This window comes from Canis lupus, chromosome 19, assembly GCF_011100685.1.
Source record: "Canis lupus familiaris isolate Mischka breed German Shepherd chromosome 19, alternate assembly UU_Cfam_GSD_1.0, whole genome shotgun sequence".
Classification (NCBI taxonomy): domain Eukaryota; kingdom Metazoa; phylum Chordata; class Mammalia; order Carnivora; family Canidae; genus Canis; species Canis lupus.
The window spans coordinates 2,854,506-2,874,933 of NC_049240.1; the positions used below are offsets into that span (position 1 = coordinate 2,854,506).

At 45.0% G+C, this 20,428-nt stretch overlaps 1 protein-coding gene and 1 long non-coding RNA gene across 5 annotated transcripts in view; both read left to right on the forward strand.

Moving 5' to 3' along the window:
- The first annotated feature begins 1,541 nt into the window (after positions 1-1,541).
- LOC111091043 lies at positions 1,542-5,220 on the forward strand. The gene is made up of 3 exons (XR_005373745.1): positions 1,542-1,736; positions 3,301-3,404; positions 5,107-5,220. It is a non-coding gene; the product is annotated as an uncharacterized LOC111091043 (long non-coding RNA).
- Positions 5,221-7,373: 2,153 nt separating this feature from the next.
- The window catches only part of TBC1D9 (TBC1 domain family member 9), a 135,834-nt gene continuing 122,779 nt past the window's right edge, over positions 7,374-20,428 (forward strand). For 3 of the 4 annotated variants that reach the window (XM_038564575.1, XM_038564573.1, XM_038564574.1), the window contains exon 1: positions 7,374-7,563. In XM_038564575.1, the coding sequence (XP_038420503.1) occupies positions 7,434-7,563 (130 nt within the window). In that variant the 5' untranslated portion in view covers positions 7,374-7,433. The remainder of the gene's footprint in view (positions 7,564-20,428) is intronic. The other variant, XM_038564570.1, reaches the window with a different exon arrangement.

Genomic DNA, 20,428 nt, shown 5'->3' on the forward strand with positions numbered 1-20,428 from the left:
TCAAAAGGTATACATTTTTGTATTTTAAATATGTGCCTTTCACTTTAATGTTCTCTAGGTGAGTGAAGGTTGGCTCTGTACAAAGGAAGAAAGAAAGAATTATGTTTTAAAGTTTCATTCAGGGACAGAATGTTTAAGCTTCCACTTTGATTGACTGAGTCATTCCCATTAAAAGCAAACTGTAATCTTCATTGGAATAGAAATCAGTGTGATTTAGCACATCCCTTTTTATGGAAGATTGCATTTCACAGCCTATAAGAGGATCACAAGTGACACACACACACAAAAAAAAAAAAAAAAAAGAAAGAAAGAAAGAAAGAAAGAAAGAAAGAAAGAAAGAAAAGAAAGAAAGAAAGAAAAAAGCAAAGTTCTCACCAGTACAATTTTATGATGAAAATGCCTATTAGGTCTGTATTTTATAGAAGAAATCAGAGACATCACTAAAGGCAATATGTTCTGAAAAAAAAAAAAAAACCACTTGGTGATAAATGCCTATTGAAAATGTGAAGAGCTCTGGGGACAAATAAAGGGTGAGTTATTTTTTGCTTTTCCCCAATTCTGATAAAGGTAGCTCACCAGCCAACTCATGCTTATCCTTCAGGAGTTAGTGATCTGAACTATTTCTCCCTTGGTGTGGACAATAAGTCTTTTTCTCACTTAGTATTTCATACTTAACAGTTTTTCAAAGATTTGTGATCTTCAGGTTATATCCTGTTTTATAATCTGTAGTCTAAAACTCAGAGAGGCTGGAAATTAAGAGGTAAAGAATTTAGATATAGTTGATAATGAAGGGAGTTTGGGTGATATGTTGTTATTTTGTGTCAGTATTGATACCTAGATATTGCTTTCTTTTAAATCATTTAAACATGACATAGTCAAAACAAATGTTTTAAAGATTTGAGATTCAAAGTAGAATGTAGTATTTCTCTAACAAGAATGTTGTCAGTATAATAAAAAGACAGTTCAGTTGTCTTATTTGAAAAGGAAATTGTATTTTTTTCCTGGAATTTTTGAATTAGAGAATCTGTGTAAAATTGACCATTTTCTTTTATAAAAACACATGTATGTGGATCAAAGTACTTTATTTCAAAAAGATCAGTAAAAATGTTAGTTCTTATCCTCAGAGGAAAAACAGTTGTATTCTTCTATTTAAAAAAAAGAAAAACCTATTTATTAGGTTTATAGGCACATGTGCAATTCAGAAGAAACAGTATTATTACTTAATATCAATGTCCTGATCTGCTTTTTACCTATATTCACACGTTTAAAAAAATTAATGTTAAAAAAAATCCTGTTGATGGTGGGTTTTGTTTTGTTTTGTTGTTTTGCATGTTTTTAACAAGCAAGAAAATGGACAACTTAATCACTGGCAAAAGAACAGCATGACTGAGGGAAAACTTTGTCCTAAAAGGAATGAGAGGGCTGTTTTACCATCATCGGAACCCACACCCATATACCAGAGTGAAGAGTGTTTGCCTTTGTTGATTTGGCTCATTGACTTAATGCAAAACAGGGGAGATGATAGACATTTCCCAGCTAGAGAGCACTTGAAAGCCAAGTAATAATAGGTCATTCTCAAAATTACTAATTTTATTATAAAAATGAACTTGTAGTGAAACTTGGTGAAGTATCGTTTGCACACGATAAGCAAGCACACCTGGCTCCCATGTCTCGGTCATCAGACCAAACGGCAGCCAGTCGTGGGCTGGCCAACAACCTGGTCCTTGGACATGAAGGTAAGAAGAGCCGATCACTGTTCCTTTCATGAATTATAGGTATGAAATACCTAAAGTTTTTAGTCAATGGGGGGAGGTATAGCTTGAAAACAATGACAAAAGGTGGAACCAGAGAAGCTTTCACGACTCACGCACATGCTTAAGTTATGAGGAACAGAAACTATGGTTAAGGAAAGGAGGCTGCTCAGTGGAGGAAAGATAGGAAAACAAATGAGTGAAGAAAAGCGAGATTCAGAGAGAGACAGAGAGAGGGCAGGTGAGTGCAGGAGGGGCTGAGACCTGGTCCCAGAGCTTGCTGAAGGTTTTTGATACCTGTATTGTCTATGTGAGTCCTTACAAAATATCTTATTTCTTTTTCTTTTCTTTTTTCTTTTCTTTTCTTTTCTTTTCTTTTTTCTTTTCTTTTCTCTTCTCTTTTCTTTTCTTTTCTTTTCTTTTCTTTCTTTTCTTTTCTTTTCTTTCCTTCCTCTGGTAAATTAAATGATCTTTGACCCTAATTATCAAAAGTGTCAAACCACTAGGTTTTAGCAGAAAACAAAACAAAGTATGTTGTATTTACGCAATATAAAATTGCAATCAAGAAGATTTAGTCATTAAAGAACAAATTGCCCGTACTAGGTTATCTGTTGTTTAGGCTTGCCCACAACCCTCTCACCTTATTTTGATAACAGTTTTTCCATGTTCCTTTGGGGACTATCCCACTCCCACTGACCTCGTCACCGCCTTTCCAGGGCAGCATGAGAGTCAGGTCTAGCCATCAGCACATATGGGCACTCAGACCACAGTCATAGGTAATGGCCACGACAGCATTATATAATTATGAATCACTTTAGTTTTTGAGAAAAATGTGACAAATAATATGTGAAGAAAGAATAAAAAGTTGCTGTTAAGATTTGGGGCCATAGGGACACCCGGGTGGCTCAGCAGTTGAGTCTGCCTTCGGCTCAGGGCGTGATCCCGGGGTCCCGGGTGGGGCTCCCTGTATGGAGCCTGGTTCTCCTGCCTGTGTCTCTGCCTCTCTCTCTCTTTCTGTGTCTCATGAATAAATAAATAAAATGTAAAAAAAAAAAAAAAAAAGACTTGGGGCCATAATAGTAAATAAAAAGACCAACTTCCAACTCTGCTATTCATTACCTAAGTGACCTGAGTCAAGCCTCTTCCTTTTTCTCAGCTTTAGTTTTTTTGTACATAATAGGAGGAGCTGAAGGCAACTGTATTCAGGGTCTCTTTTCCTTCCTAAATATGTAAACCTTTCTTAAGCTTGAAATTCAGCAGTCGAGTGTGCACCTCCTTGTTGGGCATTTTTGGAGGTGCAGGTATTATGCCTGGGGTTATAAACAGTGATCTTTTCAGTCTTGGCCCTGGGGGAACTTGCAGTGGATGATTTTGAAGTAGGCAAAGCGTCTCCCTTCCCTTCCCTGTGGTCTAAGCTCTTGACCTCATCACTCCCCACCATTAAAATTTGCCCTCCTTAATGACAGTTACCTGGAAAAGGGATGGGTGCGATGCCTTGCTTCATTTTTTCTCGGAAGACTTGCTGTCTTCATTCCTTTCTTCATTGCAGGAGCACAGCATTTGACAGAGGTCATCTGGCCACAGTTCTCCAACATGGAAGGACGTGACGTGTTATTCATTTTTGATTTCCAGAGCATCTCAGAATTCAGAAAGGTAGACTGACAGGCTGACTAGGGGCTGCGCAGTACTATTACGGAACGGAGCTATTTTGAAGGATCTTCCCCCTCCATGTGCACTCTGTGTAAGGATGGTCTTGGCTACAGATCTGTGTAGCCACTTATAGCTGAAAGAACCAAACTGTGGCTTCTGTATCATCAATTAGCTCTATTACTTGCAAAGCAGACATTGTGGTGACTGGTCCATCGAGTTTTTCCAGCTGGGTTAGCAGCTCAGATCCACTGTGAAGGTTTCTTCAGAGACCAAAGCTACTGTGAAGTCTTGGATCTTTGAAGCAGTGTCACCCTTCTTTACCCCCAACTGGTAACCCTCTCTTTCTACCTCACTGGTTACTAGACATTTCAAATGTCCTACTGCAGCTACTGCCCTTCCAGGTTGGACAAGCAAAGTGCGGGCATTTAGAAAAGTGGTTCCTATTAACATGTTACCTTCAGCTAGAAGGCCAGGGAGGAGTCGGCTTCTCCCAGGGAAGCATTAGCACTTTCTTACTCTGCTGGGTGAATTCTCTCTGCGGAAACTAGACCTGAATTTTCTATTGACTTGCCCACTCTCGAGGCTGCTGTTGTTGAGAGGTGAGAGGATGTGGGCACAAATAGAGTGCCCAAGACTTCACAGCATTTCCATGGGGGCGGGGGGGGGGGGCAAATCCCCAAAAAGCAAAATAAAGGCTTATTTGGAGAGGGATGAGGCCAGGGAGGAAAATACACCCCTGTGAAGGTGAAAAGCAGAAAATGTAGAAACTCTGTAGGAATGCGGGGTGAGAATCGCCAAAGACAAATTTACCACCTTCACGATCTTGTTAGTTAGATCTGCCCACTAATTGCAGTAAACCCATTGATTGCTCCAAGGGGAAGGGGGCATCAACACCCTATGGGAGTTGATTCTTTCCATATGGGGGAGGGGAGAGTAGAAGATCTCAGTGGGACATAAAGACTGACATAATTTACCCCTATTTTATCTAGGCATCTGTTTAATGCTTTTCTTCCTTAAGTGGTTTGAGATAATCTTTGAGATTAAAACCAGTGAGAATGAATTGAAAGCTAAAAATACCTATTTCACTGAGGAACTGGTTGGATTAATTAGGTTCTCTTTGCATAATTTCTAGTTCAAGTATATTTGACTGTCTTTTTTTTTTTTTTTTTTTTTAAACAAAGCTACACTTTAATAAGTGAGCCCTTGGCAGTATGAGACCAGCAAGGTGCCATAAACTCCTTGTAGCTTCTCTGATTCTTTGCAATGTATTGTACTACAGGTTAATATAATTCATTATAATACTGGAAACCCCAACTTCCTGGAAAGAATGTTCTCTAACTCTTACAAGGAACTAGAAAATAGTTGAGGACTTCAATTTTTTTCTCCTTTTTTTCCTCTTGGCACCCAATCTTGTCCTCAGAGCAAGTTTTTGTAAATTTGGTTTGTTTTTTTATTATTAATTTTACATTTTAGTGTTCATAAAGGCAAAGATTCTTATTTGGTTTGTTCTCTTGCTATCCCCAGGGCCTAGAATATAGTAGGCATTCAATAATTATGTGTTGAATGAATGAATGAGTGAATGAAAGAACACATGAATTATAAATAAATAGCGGTTTGGTACTAATAGATAAAAAGTGCCAAGCTAAATCACACTTCAGAGTAATGGTAGAGCTATCAGGTCACATCTTTTTTTTTTTTTTTTCAGGTCACATCTTTGATCAGTACAAGGACACTCTAAATGACAATATGAAGGCACTCAGTGGGATTTTTAAAAATGCTAATTGCATAGAATGAAGGAATATTCATGGAAGCCTTCAAAAATATTAAAAGTTATATATATATATATATATATAAAGATTTCATTTATTCGTGAGAGAGGGAGGCAGAGGGAGAGGCAGGCTCCCCTCTGAGCAGGGAGCAGGATGCTGGGCTCCATTCCAGGTCACCACCTGAGCCGAAGGCAAATGCTTAACTGACTGAACCACCCAGGCACCTATACATAAATACATTATTAACCACATTTTTACATATGTATGATTTGCAATCGTAATGTTTATTGTGTTTGACTTGCAATGGATTTTACCTCTTGCAAGAGATTCTTTGACTCTGGCCAAGGCACCACTATGGCCAAAGATGCCAAATGACATTTTTGAGTCTGTGTTAAATATGTGAAGTTCCCCCAAACACTGAGAGGTCTAAAATGTTTCCTAAAGAGGCCGCAGGTCCGTCAGTGTGATAAGGTGGGGAGACACTCCCATTCCTTGCGAGCTCGAGCTCGGAGTAGGGAACCAGCAGGCACGGAGGGAGCCTCATTGAAACGGCTGGGGTGCCTGGCTGGGGTGCCTCCGCTGTGGCCCTGGAAGAGTTCAGCGGCGCCAACCAAAGCTCCAGAAGCAAAAATGCTTCAGTCCACACAAGGAAGCCTCTTGCTTTTGCTTATCTGGAAAGGAAGAAGTCTCTGGGAGGTGCCTTCAAAGCCCAGCAGAGCTTGGGGAATTCCCATCCTGGGGCGGTGGAGCCTCTCCTGGAGCTGCCCCCTGCGCGCCCCCAGGAGTAGGAGGAGGTGGAAAAGGTCATCGCGCACTCGGGAGGCGGCTGTAGTAGCCGAGAGAGGCTCCACGTGTTGGGGGAACCGGCTAGGGGTAAAGCGGGCCTTTGCGTGGGTCTCATTTCGACCATTAAAACCATTGTTTCTTGAAGTCCAGCTCTGAGGTGTGAATACATCGCCGAATTCTGCTCTGCCGGGTCCTGGAGCACCAGGGCCTGCAACCCGAGCAGGTGCAGGTGCAGGTGCGGCGGGCGCCGGGCGGTCCCAGTCCTCCAGCTCTGCAGCCCCCAGCCCTCCAGCCCCCGGTGCCTGGCCTCCCAGCCCCCCAGGACCCAGGACCCAGTCCCCGGCTCCCACCCCCCTTAGCCCCCCTCCCCTCCCCCGGCCCTCCAGCCCCTCCAGCCCCCCTCCAGCTCCCGGCCCTCCAGGCCCCCAGCCCCTCCAGCCCCTGGCCCCCCAGCTCCTTCAGCTCCCCCACCGCCCCCCCAGCCCCCGGCCCTCCAGCCCCTCCAGCCCCCGGCCCCCCAGCTCCCGGCCCCCTAGCTCCCGGCCCTCCAGCCCCTCCAGCGCCCCCCGACCCCAGGCCCCCAGTCCCCGCAGCCCCCAGCTCCCGGCTCCCCAGGTCCCCAGTCCCGCACCCCTCCAGCCCCCGCCCCCTAGCCCCGGGCGCCCCCCAGGCCCGGCCCCCCAGCCCCCAGCCCCCAGCCCCCCCCAGCCCCTGGAGGCTGCGAGCCCCGCGCGCCGCGGCCCGGGGCGAGGCGAGGAGTGACGTAATGCACGTTGCGGGCCGCGGGCCTCGGCGGGGGCGGGGCGGGGCGGGGCGGGGCGGGGCGGGGGGCGGCGCGTGACGGCGGGGGCGGGGCGGGGGCGGGGCGGGGGCGCACGGGACCCGAGCACGCGCGGCCATTGGCTGCGTCCCCGCCCGCTCCCCCGGCAGCCCCGCGCCCCGAGCCCGCGCCACGCCCCGCCGGCCCGGCCGCTCCTGCCGTGGGCGTGGGGCCCGCCGTCCGCAGAGGGCGCCCCCGGGGCCGGGCCGCGTCCGCCGCCCCTGAGCCGGCCGCCGAGCGTGCCCGCGCGGACCCCGGGAGCCGGGAGCCGGGAGCCGGGAGCCGGACTCCGCTCGGTGCGGCGGGAGCGGCGGGAGCGGCGGCCCAGCTCCCCGACCCCGACCCGACCCCGGCCCGGGCGCCCCCCCTCCTCCCCCCCCCCCCCGCAGTCCTCGCGCCGCGGGGCCGGGCCGGGCGTGTGCGGCCGCGGGGAGGATGCAGCCCGGCGCGCCCCGGTCCTCGGCCGCCTCCCGCGGGGGCTCCGCTGCGGCCCGGGCGCCGGGGTCCGCCGGCTGCTGAGCTCGCCGTCGCCGTCGCCGTCGCGGTCGCGGTCGCTGTCGCCGCAGCGGGCGGGGGCGGGGGGCGGGTGCGGGGAGCGCGCCTGTGCGCAGGGCCCGGCCCGCCGCCCATTGTGCGCCGGCCCGCGGCGCCGGGACCATGTGGGTGAACCCCGAGGAGGTGCTGCTGGCCAACGCGCTCTGGGTCGCCGAGAGGGCCAACCCCTACTTCATCCTGCAGCGGAGGAAGGGGCACGCGGGCGACGGCGGCGGCGGCGGCGGGCTGGCGGGTAAGCACCTGCGCGCAGCCGGGGATGGGGGGCGGGGGGCGGGTAAGCACCTGCGCGCAGCCCGGGGAGCGGGGCGGGGGCCGGGTAAGCACCTGCGCGCTGCCGGGGATGGGGGTGGCGGGGGGTGCCGGGTAAGCACCTGCGCGCAGCCCGGGGAGGGGGGTGGAGGTCAGGGGGGCGGGCCGGGGCCGGAGGGCTGCCGGGTAAGCACCTGCGCGCAACCCGGAGGTGGGGAGGGGGCGGGCTAGCAGGTAGGCACCTGCGGGCAGCCCGGGGGTCGGGGTCGGGGTCGGGGGTCCGGGGCGCTGCTGCGGGCTGCCGGGTAGGCACCTGCGTGCATCCCGGGAGGGGCTGGGAGGGCCGGGATGGGGGGCCCGGGAGCGCTGCGGAGGCCCTGCGCTGCGGACAGCCGGGACGCCGCCCGGTCCCCCGGGGCTGCCCCACTGGGGCGCCGGGAAGGCGTCAGGAGCCCGGGTTTTTCCTGGAAAAAGATGATTCGAGTCCGACGCCGTCGTGTGCGGGCCCTGGGGCACCGGGCGCCCCGCGGGTGGGCGAGGTTGCGGCGTGGAGGTGTGTGGGGGAGCATCCCTGGTGAATTGCACGCAGGGCCTGGGCTCCGCAGCCGGGCCCCTTCAGGAGGACCGCTTCGCGTGTGGGCGACAGGTGGAGGACGCTTCGTTTCCACTCGCCCTCTTTACCGATCGCCGCAGGGCCGGGCACAAAATGCTCTTTTGTTTCCGGAGAAGCCATCAGTAAGGGGCTGCTGTGGTCATTTCCCGTATTGGCTGTGGCCCAAGACAATGCACAAGGATTTCTGTTGTTGCTGCACCTAATTACACAGAGAAAAGCAAGTTATCTGGTTCCAAAAAGAATTAGCACTATAGCTGCGTTTTCACTGTTTTAACTCACCGAGCGCGATCCCCCCCTCCCCAGTTATTATTCATAATGTGACTCTTGCTGAAACCATATGCCCTGTCGTTTCAGGATTATAGGATGAGGCTCGTCTCCCAAGTGGTGCCCTATTACAGGGGTCTTGGGTATTAACTAAGGAGTCTGCTAGCTGGGAAGTTAGCAATAATGCTGAACTCCTACCATACTAGAGGAATTGGACCTTCCCCCCCCGCCTGCGTGGTGGTTAGAATGAGGAGAACTGGGATACTTTTCTTTACAATAAAGTTAGCAGAAGAAACAGGAGAGGTTTCACCAGGAAAGAGACCAAACTGTATCAGCCTCTGGGAGCTGGCATGCTGGCTCTATTGTTGCTTTCAAAATGCTGTGCTACGAACTAAAAATTTTGATACGGTACATATTTAATTATGATCAGAGTTTACAGACTAATTTTCCCAAGATGAAGATTCAAGTGACACAGTTGATGGCATGTATGGGTTTAAAGAACGTTGCTGGTATCTCATACCGCCTGTAGCTAACCTGATTTTTCTACACTTTTTTGCTGCCACGAAAGAGAAGGCAATATGCAGAGCTCCAGACTCTGTTCTGGAAATTCTGATTAGTGGCCTAGAATCAGGATTTTCCAGTTCATTTTGTAGAAGTTGTCTAACTATATACACTAATGTGGGGCTTGCATATCTAATACTGGGATCAACCCAGATTGTCCCTCCTTAAGCCTAAAATAACAGTGTAAAGTAGGTAGTTTATTTGTATTAACAAAGGACATTTTCTTGTGTGGAGTTAACCATCCTGACTTATGAAAAATTCAGAGATACAGAGCCTTCTTTTCCTAGTTAATATTTTTATTATGTTCCTACTGACTCAGAGCTGTGACTAACCACAGTCCACCTGGAATCTCATTATTGATAGCTTACTTAAGAAGGATAAAGTTCTATCTTTTTAATTGCAAAATCATAGCTATTGCACTTATTGCTAGGATAATTGAAATTATTATCATGAGCAACAATATTCCTGCCAGCAAAGGCTCTTTTCAGCTAAAAGAGCGAAAATGTCTGCTCTGATAGATTGGTACCACATTAAATGTAGCAGGAGCGTTCTAGGAATCCTTGTACTATGTTGAGTATATTTTGATCCATAATGTCAGTTCCTTCATGTATTCGTTAACTTATGAAATCATTTAACAAGTGTTTGTTGGCAGTGTCTGGAGTGCCAGTGTCATGAAGCTCAGAGCCTTGTGGAAAAGACAAGTGTTGATAAAATAATCCTATAAATTAATATAAAATTGCTGCTCCATGGGGTCCCAGCAGAAAACAGAACCAAACCTGGTTCAAATGAAGCGAGTTGGTGAAAAGACATCTTGGATGGAGGCAGGGTTACTAGCACCAGTGAAGCTGTTACCACCCCAGGCAGTAGGAAAGATGTTACTGGAAGCCTCCAGAGCTGGAACCAGGAAGGAGGAGCGTGGGCCTCAGGAGAAGCAGCCTCCCCTAGAAACAGAGCACCGCAAAAAGGAAGTGGAGAGGACATGCCTGACTTCTCTCCTCCTGCCTGCCCTGCCAGTTTCTGCCACTGTCTTTTTAAAATATTTTATTTAAATTCAATTTGCCAACATACAGTACAACACCCAGTGCTCATCACATCACGTGCCCTCCTCAGTGCCCGTCATCCAGTTACCCTGCCCCCCCTCCCCTTCTGCAACCTTTGTTTCCCAGAGTTGGGAGTCTCTCGTGGTTTGTCTTCCTCTCCAATTCCCGGCACCACCGCCCCCCTCAGTTTCCCTCCTTTCCCTTATAGTCCCATTCACTATTTCTCATATTCCACATAGGAGTGAAACCGTATGACAATCGTTTCTCCGATTGACTAACTTCACTCTGCATGATACCCCCCAGTTTGACTAACTTCACTCTGCATGATACCCCCCAGTTCCATCCACATCGGTGTAAATGGTAGGTCTGCCACTGTCTTTCATTCGAAAGTGGAACCCACAAGAAGCCAGCTGGACAGGATGCCCTGGTGATCTAGTCCCTAAGGATCAGCCTCCTAGGGATGGATCTGGGAGGTGGGAGCAAACTGAGAATGACCTGTCCTAACATCAAAATGAGAGGAAGATGTTGGGTACCCCACTCAGAGAAAGGGGGTGGGACTGGGGGCAAGGGGAATTTTCTGAAGAAGTGACATTTGACCTGAACTGAAGAAAGAAAAAGATCAGCCCGTGAAGAGAGGAGGGAAGACCAAGTATTGGGCGTCAGGTGTTGGAGATTTTCTGGAAGATCTCAGGACCTTCATATAATGTGCATTATCTGAGCCAGTGTACCATTGTCCACTCATTTAGTGGAGGATGATGATGAAACGATGAATATGGGAAACCTGCTCAGTGGGAACTGGCCAGGAGTGCTCAGTGGTCCATACTGCTTGGTGAGATACTAGAAAAAGCTGTAAGAAATAATGGTCACAGCGAAGATGCTTGCTTTTTTTTTTTAAACAAATTAAGCTATTTCCTTTCTGATTCCAGGCAATATACATAAGTACTGAGGCAATGAAGTATTTTATTGTAGATGTATTCGACTTATTTTTTTTAGCCCCCTTTAACTGAGATTTCATACATATACAGAAAAGTATACAAAGACGCAGAGTAGGGATCCCTGGGTGGCGCAGCGGTTTGGCGCCTGCCTTTGGCCCGGGGCACGATCCTGGAGACCCAGGATCGAATCCCACGTCGGGCTCCCGGTGCATGGAGCCTGCTTCTCCCTCTGCCTGTGTCTCTGCCTCTCTGTCTCTCTCTGTGTGACTATCATGAATAAATAAATAAAATAAATAAAATCTTTAAAAAAAAAAAAGACGCAGAGTACAGTGATTTATCACAAAATGATTCCTTGCACTAATACCAGGATAATAAATAGAACATTGCCCCAGAAGCTCCTCCTTATAACCCACACCCAGTCACTACTCACCTTGTCCCAAAGGTAACCAAAACTATGTGTTTTTTTTGGTAACAGTTTGCTGCTTTTCTTTATAGTTTTTTTTTCTTTTTTGACAAAGAACATACCTCTAAACACAGTGTTTTGGTTTTGCCTGATTTTTGAACAAGGAATGGATGTAATCAGTATGTATTCATGTGTTTGAATTCTTGGCTCAGTATTATGTTTGTGATATTTATGAATGTCATTGCTTGTGGCTGTAGTTTATTTTTCTGTGCTGGACGGAAACCTATTACATGAGCATACCACAATCATTTGTTCCTATTAATCCGCTGTCTTGTTGGTGGACCTTGAGTGATCTGTCTTGAGGCACCCAAAGTAAGGTAGCTACGATCTTTCTGGTGTATGTTTCTGGTGCCGGTGGGCATACGTTTCCATTTGGTCTGTACCCAGGAGAGGAATTACTAGGTCATAGGTTATGTGTTCCATCAAGTTGAGCAAATAATACCCAACTGTTTTCCAGAGTAGTTGTACCAATATACTCCCACCAGCAGCATATGGGCCTTTCCTTTGCTCCACATCCTTGCCAACATCATCAGTCTTTGTAACTGTCGCCATTCTGGTGGTTTATGCCAGTATCACATTGTGGAGTTCATGTGCTTTTTCCTAATGAGGTTGAGCACCTTTTCCTGTTAATTGGCAGTCTGGAATATTCTGACATGCTTGTTCAAATCTTTCGCCCACTTTTCAATTTGATCATTTGTCTTTTTCTTACTGATTATAGTTTTTTTTTTAAATATGTTCTGGAGATGAGTTCATAGTTGGTTATATGTGTAGCAGAGTCTTCATTCTGTGCTTGCCTGCCTGTTTACTCTCTTAAGGAGAGAGTGATTTCTCTCTTAATTTTAATGTCCAAATTCTTTATAGGTTCTGTTTCCCTTATGGTTAGTGTTTTATTGTGTCCTGTTCACTAAATCTTTCTTTTTTATTTTTTTGAAGGATTTTATTTATTTATTCATGAGAGACACACACAGAGAGAGAGGCAGAGGGAGAAGCAGGCTCCCTGCAGGGAGCCCGATGTGGGACTCGATCCCGGGACTCCAGAATCACACCGTGAGCCAGAGGCAGACGCCCCCCAGATGTCCCCAAAAAGTCTTTTTCTAAATAGAGGTTATAAATGCATTATCTTTTAGAAACTTTCCAGTTTGAACCCCCAAATTTATATTTACAATTCATTGGGGATTCATTTTTGCATATTGTGTGTGAGATAGGGGTCAAGTTTTATTTCTTAAAAATGTGTGTGGACATCCAGTTGCCCCAGCATGCCCCAGACTTATTGCTAAGTCTATTCTGTTGTTGCTGCTCTGTAGGACTACCTTGGTCATAAATCAAGTGCCCAAATGTATGACAATTGATTTGTTTGAGCGCTCTAGTCTGTTCCTTTTGTTTGTTAGAATATTCTTGCACCAGTTCCACACTGTAGTTTTATACTAAGAGTTTACATTCATTTGATCAAGTACTCTTAATTTTTTTTTTCTTGAAGAGTTTCTTGACTATCTTTTGTCTTTTATGTTGACAGAGCATTTTAGAGTCAACTTCTTAAACTTCCACCAAAACAAAACCACAGCAGCAACAGAGACTTAAACTGTTGGGATTTTTTTTTTTTTTTAAATTGCAATTGCATGGAGTCTGTAAATAAATTTGGGCAAAATTGATACCTTTATAGTATCAAGCTTTCTGGTCCAATGAACATGGTATGTTCCTCTATTTATTTAGATCTTTAAAATTTCTCTCGATGTTTCAGAGTTTTCTGTGTAGAGGGTTTACACATATTTTATTAGATTTATTCATAGATATTTCATATTTTTCACTCTACTGTATATTGTGCCTTTGGAATTTCATTTTCTAGGGTGCCGGGGGTCTTCTGGGTGGCTTAGTCAGTTGGGCATTGACTCTTGGTTTTGGCTCAGGTCATGAATGGCTCAGGGTCATGGGATCAAGCCCCACATCAGGATCTGTGCTCAGCACCAAGTCTGCTTGGCTTTCTCCCTCTGCTCCTTGCCCTGCTTTTTCTCTAAAATACAATCTTCAGAAAAAGGAAATAAATAAATATCTACGTATCTGGGTGGCTCAGTTGCTTGGGACTCTAATTTTTTATCTCAGTTCAGGTCTTGATCTCAGGGGTGTGAGTTCAAGCCCCATATTGGGCTCCACGCTGGGTGGAGCCCTCTAAAATTTCATTCTCTAATCCTTTTTTGCTGACCTCTGGAAATATGGTGGTTGTTTTTTTATATTGACCTTGTATCCAGGCTCCCCCACTCGCTAATCTTTTATGTGGGAATTTTGTATCCTTATACATTTGTAGAATTAAATTGTACTTTTTCTTTCTCACAACATCATTGTTATCAAGATTATAGTGGCCTTAAAAACTAAGTTGGAGAGGGGTGCCTAGGTGGTGCAGTTGGTTAAGCATCTGATTATTGGTTTTGGCTCAGGTTGTGATCTTTGGTAGTGAGATCCAGCCCTGCCTGGAGCTCTGCACTCAGTCAGCTTGAGACTCTCTCCCTCTCCCTTTGCCTCTCCCCGCTGTGCTCTCCTCTCTCTCTCTCAAATAAATAAATCTTTTTTTAAAAAAAGTAAGCTGCGGACAGCTCACTCTGTTTAATTTTCTAGTAGAGTTTGTGTGACAACAGTATTATTTCATCCTGACGTGTTTGGCAAAAATCATGGGTAAGGAAGTCCAGCCTTGAACTTTTATTTGTGGGTTTGTTGAATGGTATGACAACTACTCAAATAATTTAAAATTTTCTTTTATTGTCAGTCTTATAAGCTGTTTTTAAGATTTATATGTTTTATCTAGATTTTCATATTTTGGCATAAATTAGTTAATATTCTTATTTTTAATATCTGTAGGATGTACAGTGATATATTTTAGACCCATCTTTTGTAAGTAACAGAGTTGATTTCTTTTCCTAGTCCAGCTTAAATTTTTGCCTCCTGATTGGATTATTTAGTCAATGTATGTGTGACTTGGGTTTAACTCTACTATATTAAGTGCTTTTTTTTTTTTTCTATCTGTTCTATTTTTAATTTTTTCTTGCCTCTTGGTAGGTTTTGGGATTTTTTTGATGATTACATTTTCAAGCCTCTATTAGAAGTTTTATATTCATTTCACCATTCTTTTAGTGGTTACTCTGGAGATTATAATGCATTTTTGATATATTAAAGTATATTGTTCATAGGTACTTTGATTTTATTTAATTTTTAAAATTGCTATTTAAAAAAAATTGCCACTTTAAATTTTTTTCTAGACAACACAAGGAACTTGGAATACTTTAACTCCATTTACCACCACCCCCACGCCAATTTGTATAGCATTGTTTTCGTATATTTTGAGTCTTACATTTTAACGTGAAAATATAATTATTACTAATTTTAAAGGTCTGTATTCATTTGCATTTCCACATATGTTTGTAGTTTTTGTTATACTTCTTCCATTTCTGTACTTTTTTGGAATCATTTTTCTATTGACTGGGAAAAAAGTCCTTTTCGGTTTCCCTTAGAGACTTCTGCTGAGAAGTTTTGTTTTTATTATTTTTTATTTTTTTATTTTTAAAGATTTTATTTATTTATTCACGAGAGACACAGAGAGAGAGGCAGAGACCCAGGCAAAGGGAGAAACGGGCTCCATGCAAGGAGCCCGACGTGGGACTTGATCCCGGGTCTCCAGGATCACACCCTGGGCTGCAGGCAGCGCTAAACTGCACGCCACCGGGGCTGCCCGAAGTTTTGTTTTTAATGTCTGAAAATGTATTCTGTTTTCATTCTTGAAGGATATTATTGTTTCGAATGGTTGGCAGTTCATTTTTTTTGTAAGCATGGTTAAGTATTCTTCTATTGTCTAATGATTTTCCTTTTTTTTTTTTTTTTTTTTTTTTTAGGAGTTAACAGTCACTCTGAATTATTCCTTGGTAGATAATATATCTTTTTCTCCAGCCACTTTTAAGGTTTTTTTCTTTGAGTCTGGTTTTCTGCAAGTTTATTTTACTTAAGTTCAGTTAATTAGCATAGCATATTATTAGTTTCAGAAGTAGAGTTTAGTGATTCATCAGTTGCATATAACACCCAGTGCTCATCACATCATGCGCCCTCCTTAGTGCCCGTCAGCCCATTATTCCATCCCCCCGCCCACCTCCCCTCCAGCAACCCTCAGAGTTTTCTGCAGTTTTATTATGGTCCAGCTATTTGTGGATTTTTAAAAATCTTGCTGGGTGTAGGAGGACTTCTTTCATTGGTTTTGTAAGCTTTTCATCCATTGTCTCTCCAAATACTGCTTTTCTCTCATTCTCTTCATCTTTCTTTCTGGCACACCCATTATATGTATATTAGATCTTTTCATTTTATCTTCTATGTCTGTTAACCTTCTGATTTTCTTTCTTTTTTTTTTAAGATTTTATTTATTCATGAGAGACACAGAGAGAGAGAGGCAGAGACACAGGCAGCGGGAGAAGTAGGCTCCACACAGGGAGCCCCACGTGGGACTCGATCCCGGGTCTCCAGGATCAGGCCCTGGGCTGAAGGCAGGTGCTAAACCGCTGAGCCACCTGGGCTGCCCCAACCTTCTGATTTTCACTTGCTTTATTTTGGTTATTTTCTTTTGGTCTATTTTTTTTTTAAAGATTTTATTTATTTATTCATGAGAGACACAGAGAGAAAGAGAGGCACAGAGACACAGGCAAAGGGAGAAGCAGGCTCCCTGCAGGGAGCCGGATGTGGGACTTGATCCCAAGACTCCAGTTCACACCCCAGCTGAAGGCAGATGCCCAACTGCTGAGCCACCCAGGCGTCCCTTGGTCTATGTTCTAATTTACCATCTCTTTACCTGTTTTTAGTCTGTTCACCTACCCATTCTGATTACTTTTTCAATTCTAAAATTCTCATTTGGCTCATTTTTATAAATTCCAGTTATATATCAAAACTCTGAATATTTAGAAAAAAAAAAAAAAACTATCTTGAGAGGCACCTGGGTGGCCCAGTCGGTTGAGCATCGGAATCTTGGTTTCAGCTGGGGTCATGATCTCAGGGTTGTGAGATGACCCCGTGTCTAGCTCTGTGCTCAGCAGGGAGTCTGATTAAGGGTCCCTCCCCTTCTCCCTCTCCTCCTCCCCCTGCTCTTGCTCTCTCTCTCTCTCTCTCAAATCTTTTTTTTTTTTTTAAGATTTTATTTATTTATTCATGAGAGACACAGAGAAAGAAGCAGAGACATAGGCAGAGAGAGAAGCAGGCTCCATTGCAGGAGCCCGATGCAGGACCTGATCCCGGGACTCCAGGATCACACCCTGGGCCAAAGGCAGGTGCTAAACTGCTGAGCCACCCAGGGATCCCCTCTCTCAAATAAATCTTAAAACCTATTTGGAGCATGGCTAGCATAGTTATTTTACAGTCTCTGTTCTCTCCCATATCCCAAAGCCCAAGTGGATTTATGCTGTTGTCTCTTATTTCTCCCAGTTTTCATTCATGTTGTAGTGTCGTCCTGTATACCTGGCTACTTTTGATTACGTACTGGACATTGTACTTCTACTCTGCAGAAGTAATGTGAAGTGGAAGGTGATTGATGTAAGAGAGAATTTTTTTCCTGCCACTTGCAAATCAAAATCCTTTTAGTTTTAGGTATTGATATATTTCAAAACCGAGCTCTAACAGAGGTGATTTTGCCTACCTAGGATGCACACTTTTGATTAGGTTGTAGGTCTTGCAGGTCCCAAGGCAAAGAAAGGGAAGCATCATTGGCTTTTCTTACCTCTTTGGTGTCTCTGATTCTGTTAAAAGTACATGCAGATTTTCAGCCACTTAGCAGCTCCTCTTGAAGAGGCAAATGCCTCCCAATGTAATAGCTGTCCCATATGTAGGGCTCTTCTCTTTGAAATGCTTTCCTAAGTGAAGTAATTTTTCTTTTTTAATTCTTTGATACTTCAAAGTATATTTTATCTCTTTTATAATAATAGTTGTCCTTAATAGCAAATTACCTTGTGTGCCATTATAAGGTGGCTGCTATTATTATTATTACTTTTTAAATGTTTTATTTTTTATTTTATTTATTTTTAAATTATTTTTTTATTTATTCATGAGAGACAGAGAGAGAGGCAGAGATATAGGCAGAAGGAGAAGCAGGCTCCCTTTGGGAAGCCTGATGTGGGGCTTGATCCCAGGACCCCGGGATCACACCCTGAGCCAAAGGCAGCTGCTCAATCACTGAGCTACCCAGGGGCCCAGGTGGCTGCTATTATTATTCCTATTTTATAGAAAAAGAAAGTGAGGTGTTAGAGAGGTTGTGTGACTTGCCATGGGTCACAGCTAATAAGTTAAAGGCCTGTTAGATTTTTGTATTTATTTTTGCAAGACTAATTATAATGGAGTGGACTAACCTTATTTTCTTTACTATTCAATAACAACTATTGACTCTGTCTGCAGAAAAATGAAAACACCCCCAAAATTTCCATGCAATTTCAGGAGCTGCATGGATCACAAGTGAATTAGAACATAGGTGCATCGAGTTAGAGGACGTCACCAAGAGATCAAGACAGTTTCTCATTACGCCAAATCACAAGTGTAGCATCCGCTGTAAGCTGTCCTGTCAGAAATGTGTTTGAGTGTCAGCTCTTCGGAGTGCTGAACTTTATAAAGATCTACAGGAGGGAAAAGGCAAGATTCTTTTGCTAAGCCATTGGTTCCTAACCTCGTGATCAAACCTGTGTGAATAAATTTGAGAGAACCGGGAACATAGGCATGGACATGATCCCGGGGAAGATGAAGGCCCTCAGATTGTTTTCATCGGAGAGTCAGCCCTGGACTGTCCAGGAGTTGGACTTCTTTGACCACATGGAGACCTTCACAACTAGAGACCTGCCCCACTTGCTTACTGGTAGAGAAAACCAGGCTGTCACCTGAAAACCCGTCTCTTTGACATAGATATTATTTTGAGCTGAAAGCAATTAGGAAATAGTAAACTTGGAAAAAGCTCTCACTTTTCTGCCTAAAGGCAGAAAATAAAATCTCCTTTTCCTGGAGGCAGACTCTTATCAGCCCACAGAGGCACCAGAGGAATTTGTAAACAAACCTTATTGAACAAATCCTTATCTTCTACCTAGCTCTAGTTGGATTACTCCTTGCCCAAACCCCTAGGTCTTGTCAATCTTTTACGAAGTATTGCTTCTTTGACCAAAAGGTCTAAAAGCTTCCTGCTCCGGGCCACTTCTGTTTCTCTTTTCTCTTGTGAAGGCTCCCCTCTACATGTACAAATTCAGTAAAATTTGTACATTTTTCTCCTGTTACCTTCGTCAGTTTAATTTTCAGACCCAGCCAGGGATCCTAAGATAGTCAAGGAAAATTTTTCCTCCCCTGCATGAGCACAGAACTCCCAGTGGAGAGAGAAGTAACAAAGCAATGCCCTTAAAGCCCTCACCAGGTAACAGGTGCCTGCTTTTAGGGTAAATGCTTCCATCTTGCTAATTTGTAAGTAACTGTATCAACAAAGTTGCTTCTAGTTGGCTTAGCAGTAAAAGTTATTCTTTGTGTGTTAATTATATGTAAAAACAAGCAAAATTCGGGGAGCCTGGGTGGCTTAGCGGTTTAGCACCTGCCTTTGGCCCAGGGCATGATCCTGGAGACCTGGGATCGAGTCCCACGTCAGGCTCCCTGCATGGAGCCTGTTTCTCCCTCTGCCTGTGTCTCTGCCTCTCAAGAATAAATAAATAAAAATCTTCAAAAAAAAAACAAGCAAAATTCATGTTGGTTCCTAATGAAGTTTAATGTCATAACTGGTGATTCTGTGTTGGGTTGGGCGGTCCTCTCCAGCTGTGTATGGAGTTGGCTCATAATACATAATAAGGAAGTGCTTCCAGCAAGACGCATGATTAGGTAAAAGCACATATTGCCTGCTTGTTCCAAGAATCTTTCCCCTCTGCTTGTTATTTTGAACTTGAAGAGAACTTCCTCACAGAATGATTTAATCTCCCATTCTGATTTGTCTTGAGACTTTACCTTATTCTACAAAGAAGCTGAAGAGTGAATGCGTATAATCTGTGTAGGATTTGGGGTGGCTCTCTGGGTCTTCTGGATTTTTATAAACTGGTCTTTAAAGCACAGGAAGTCTAAGGAGCCATTCACAGATGATGGCGCACCACTGTTCCACCCTTGCCGCTGAGCCACAGGAAGGTGTCAGGAGGCAGCTGATCTGATTCACACCCGTGTGCGAGCCACTCTACAGTCTGCAGTTTACAGACACTGCATTTTTCAAAGGGTGCCGTCAAAGCAGAAGGAGAACTGTCTGGTGTTTAAGCAGCTTAAAACAGTTAAGTCCTATTCAGGGCTTTGGGAAGATGGTAATTTTTCTTAAAGGTGATTTTTGATCGGCAACTTTATTATTTTTTAAAATTTTATTCGTGAGAGACAGGCAGAGACACAGGTGGAGGGAGAAGCAGGCTCCCTGCAGGGAGCCCGATGTGGGGCTTTATCCCAGGACCCCGGGGTCATGCCCTGGGCCGAAGGCAGCCGCTCAACCGCTGAGCCCCCCAGGCACCCCTTGATCAGCAACTTTAAATTGTTTCTACACCCCTGTCTTTTTTCCCCCTTCCGTCCCTCCCTCCCGCTCCCTCTTCCCCTCAGGGCCAGGCCTGTTTTGAAAGCTCTGCCCAGAAACCTCCTCCTCTCTCCTCTGTGCTTCCTCCTCCCTTCTCTCCTCGCACAAATGATTCTCTCTGACAGTGGCAAGTGGCACTTCTAAGAAGACTGGGGTAGGAGGCAGAGGGGCCACCTTTCTCTTTATATGTATACGTGGTTATTAGTCCATCTGAGTTTATCATTTGGAAACGTGGGCTCTAACCATTACCCCAGAGAATGATGACGTCCTTAACCCACTTGTCCCGTTTCTTTGTTTTTCTTTCCCGCCCAGTGTATGTTCTAGAGAGCTCAGAGGATAAGGCCAGTTATTTTTAAAAGATGCTCTAAAATTGCCATTAGTGGGATGCCTGGAGGGCTCA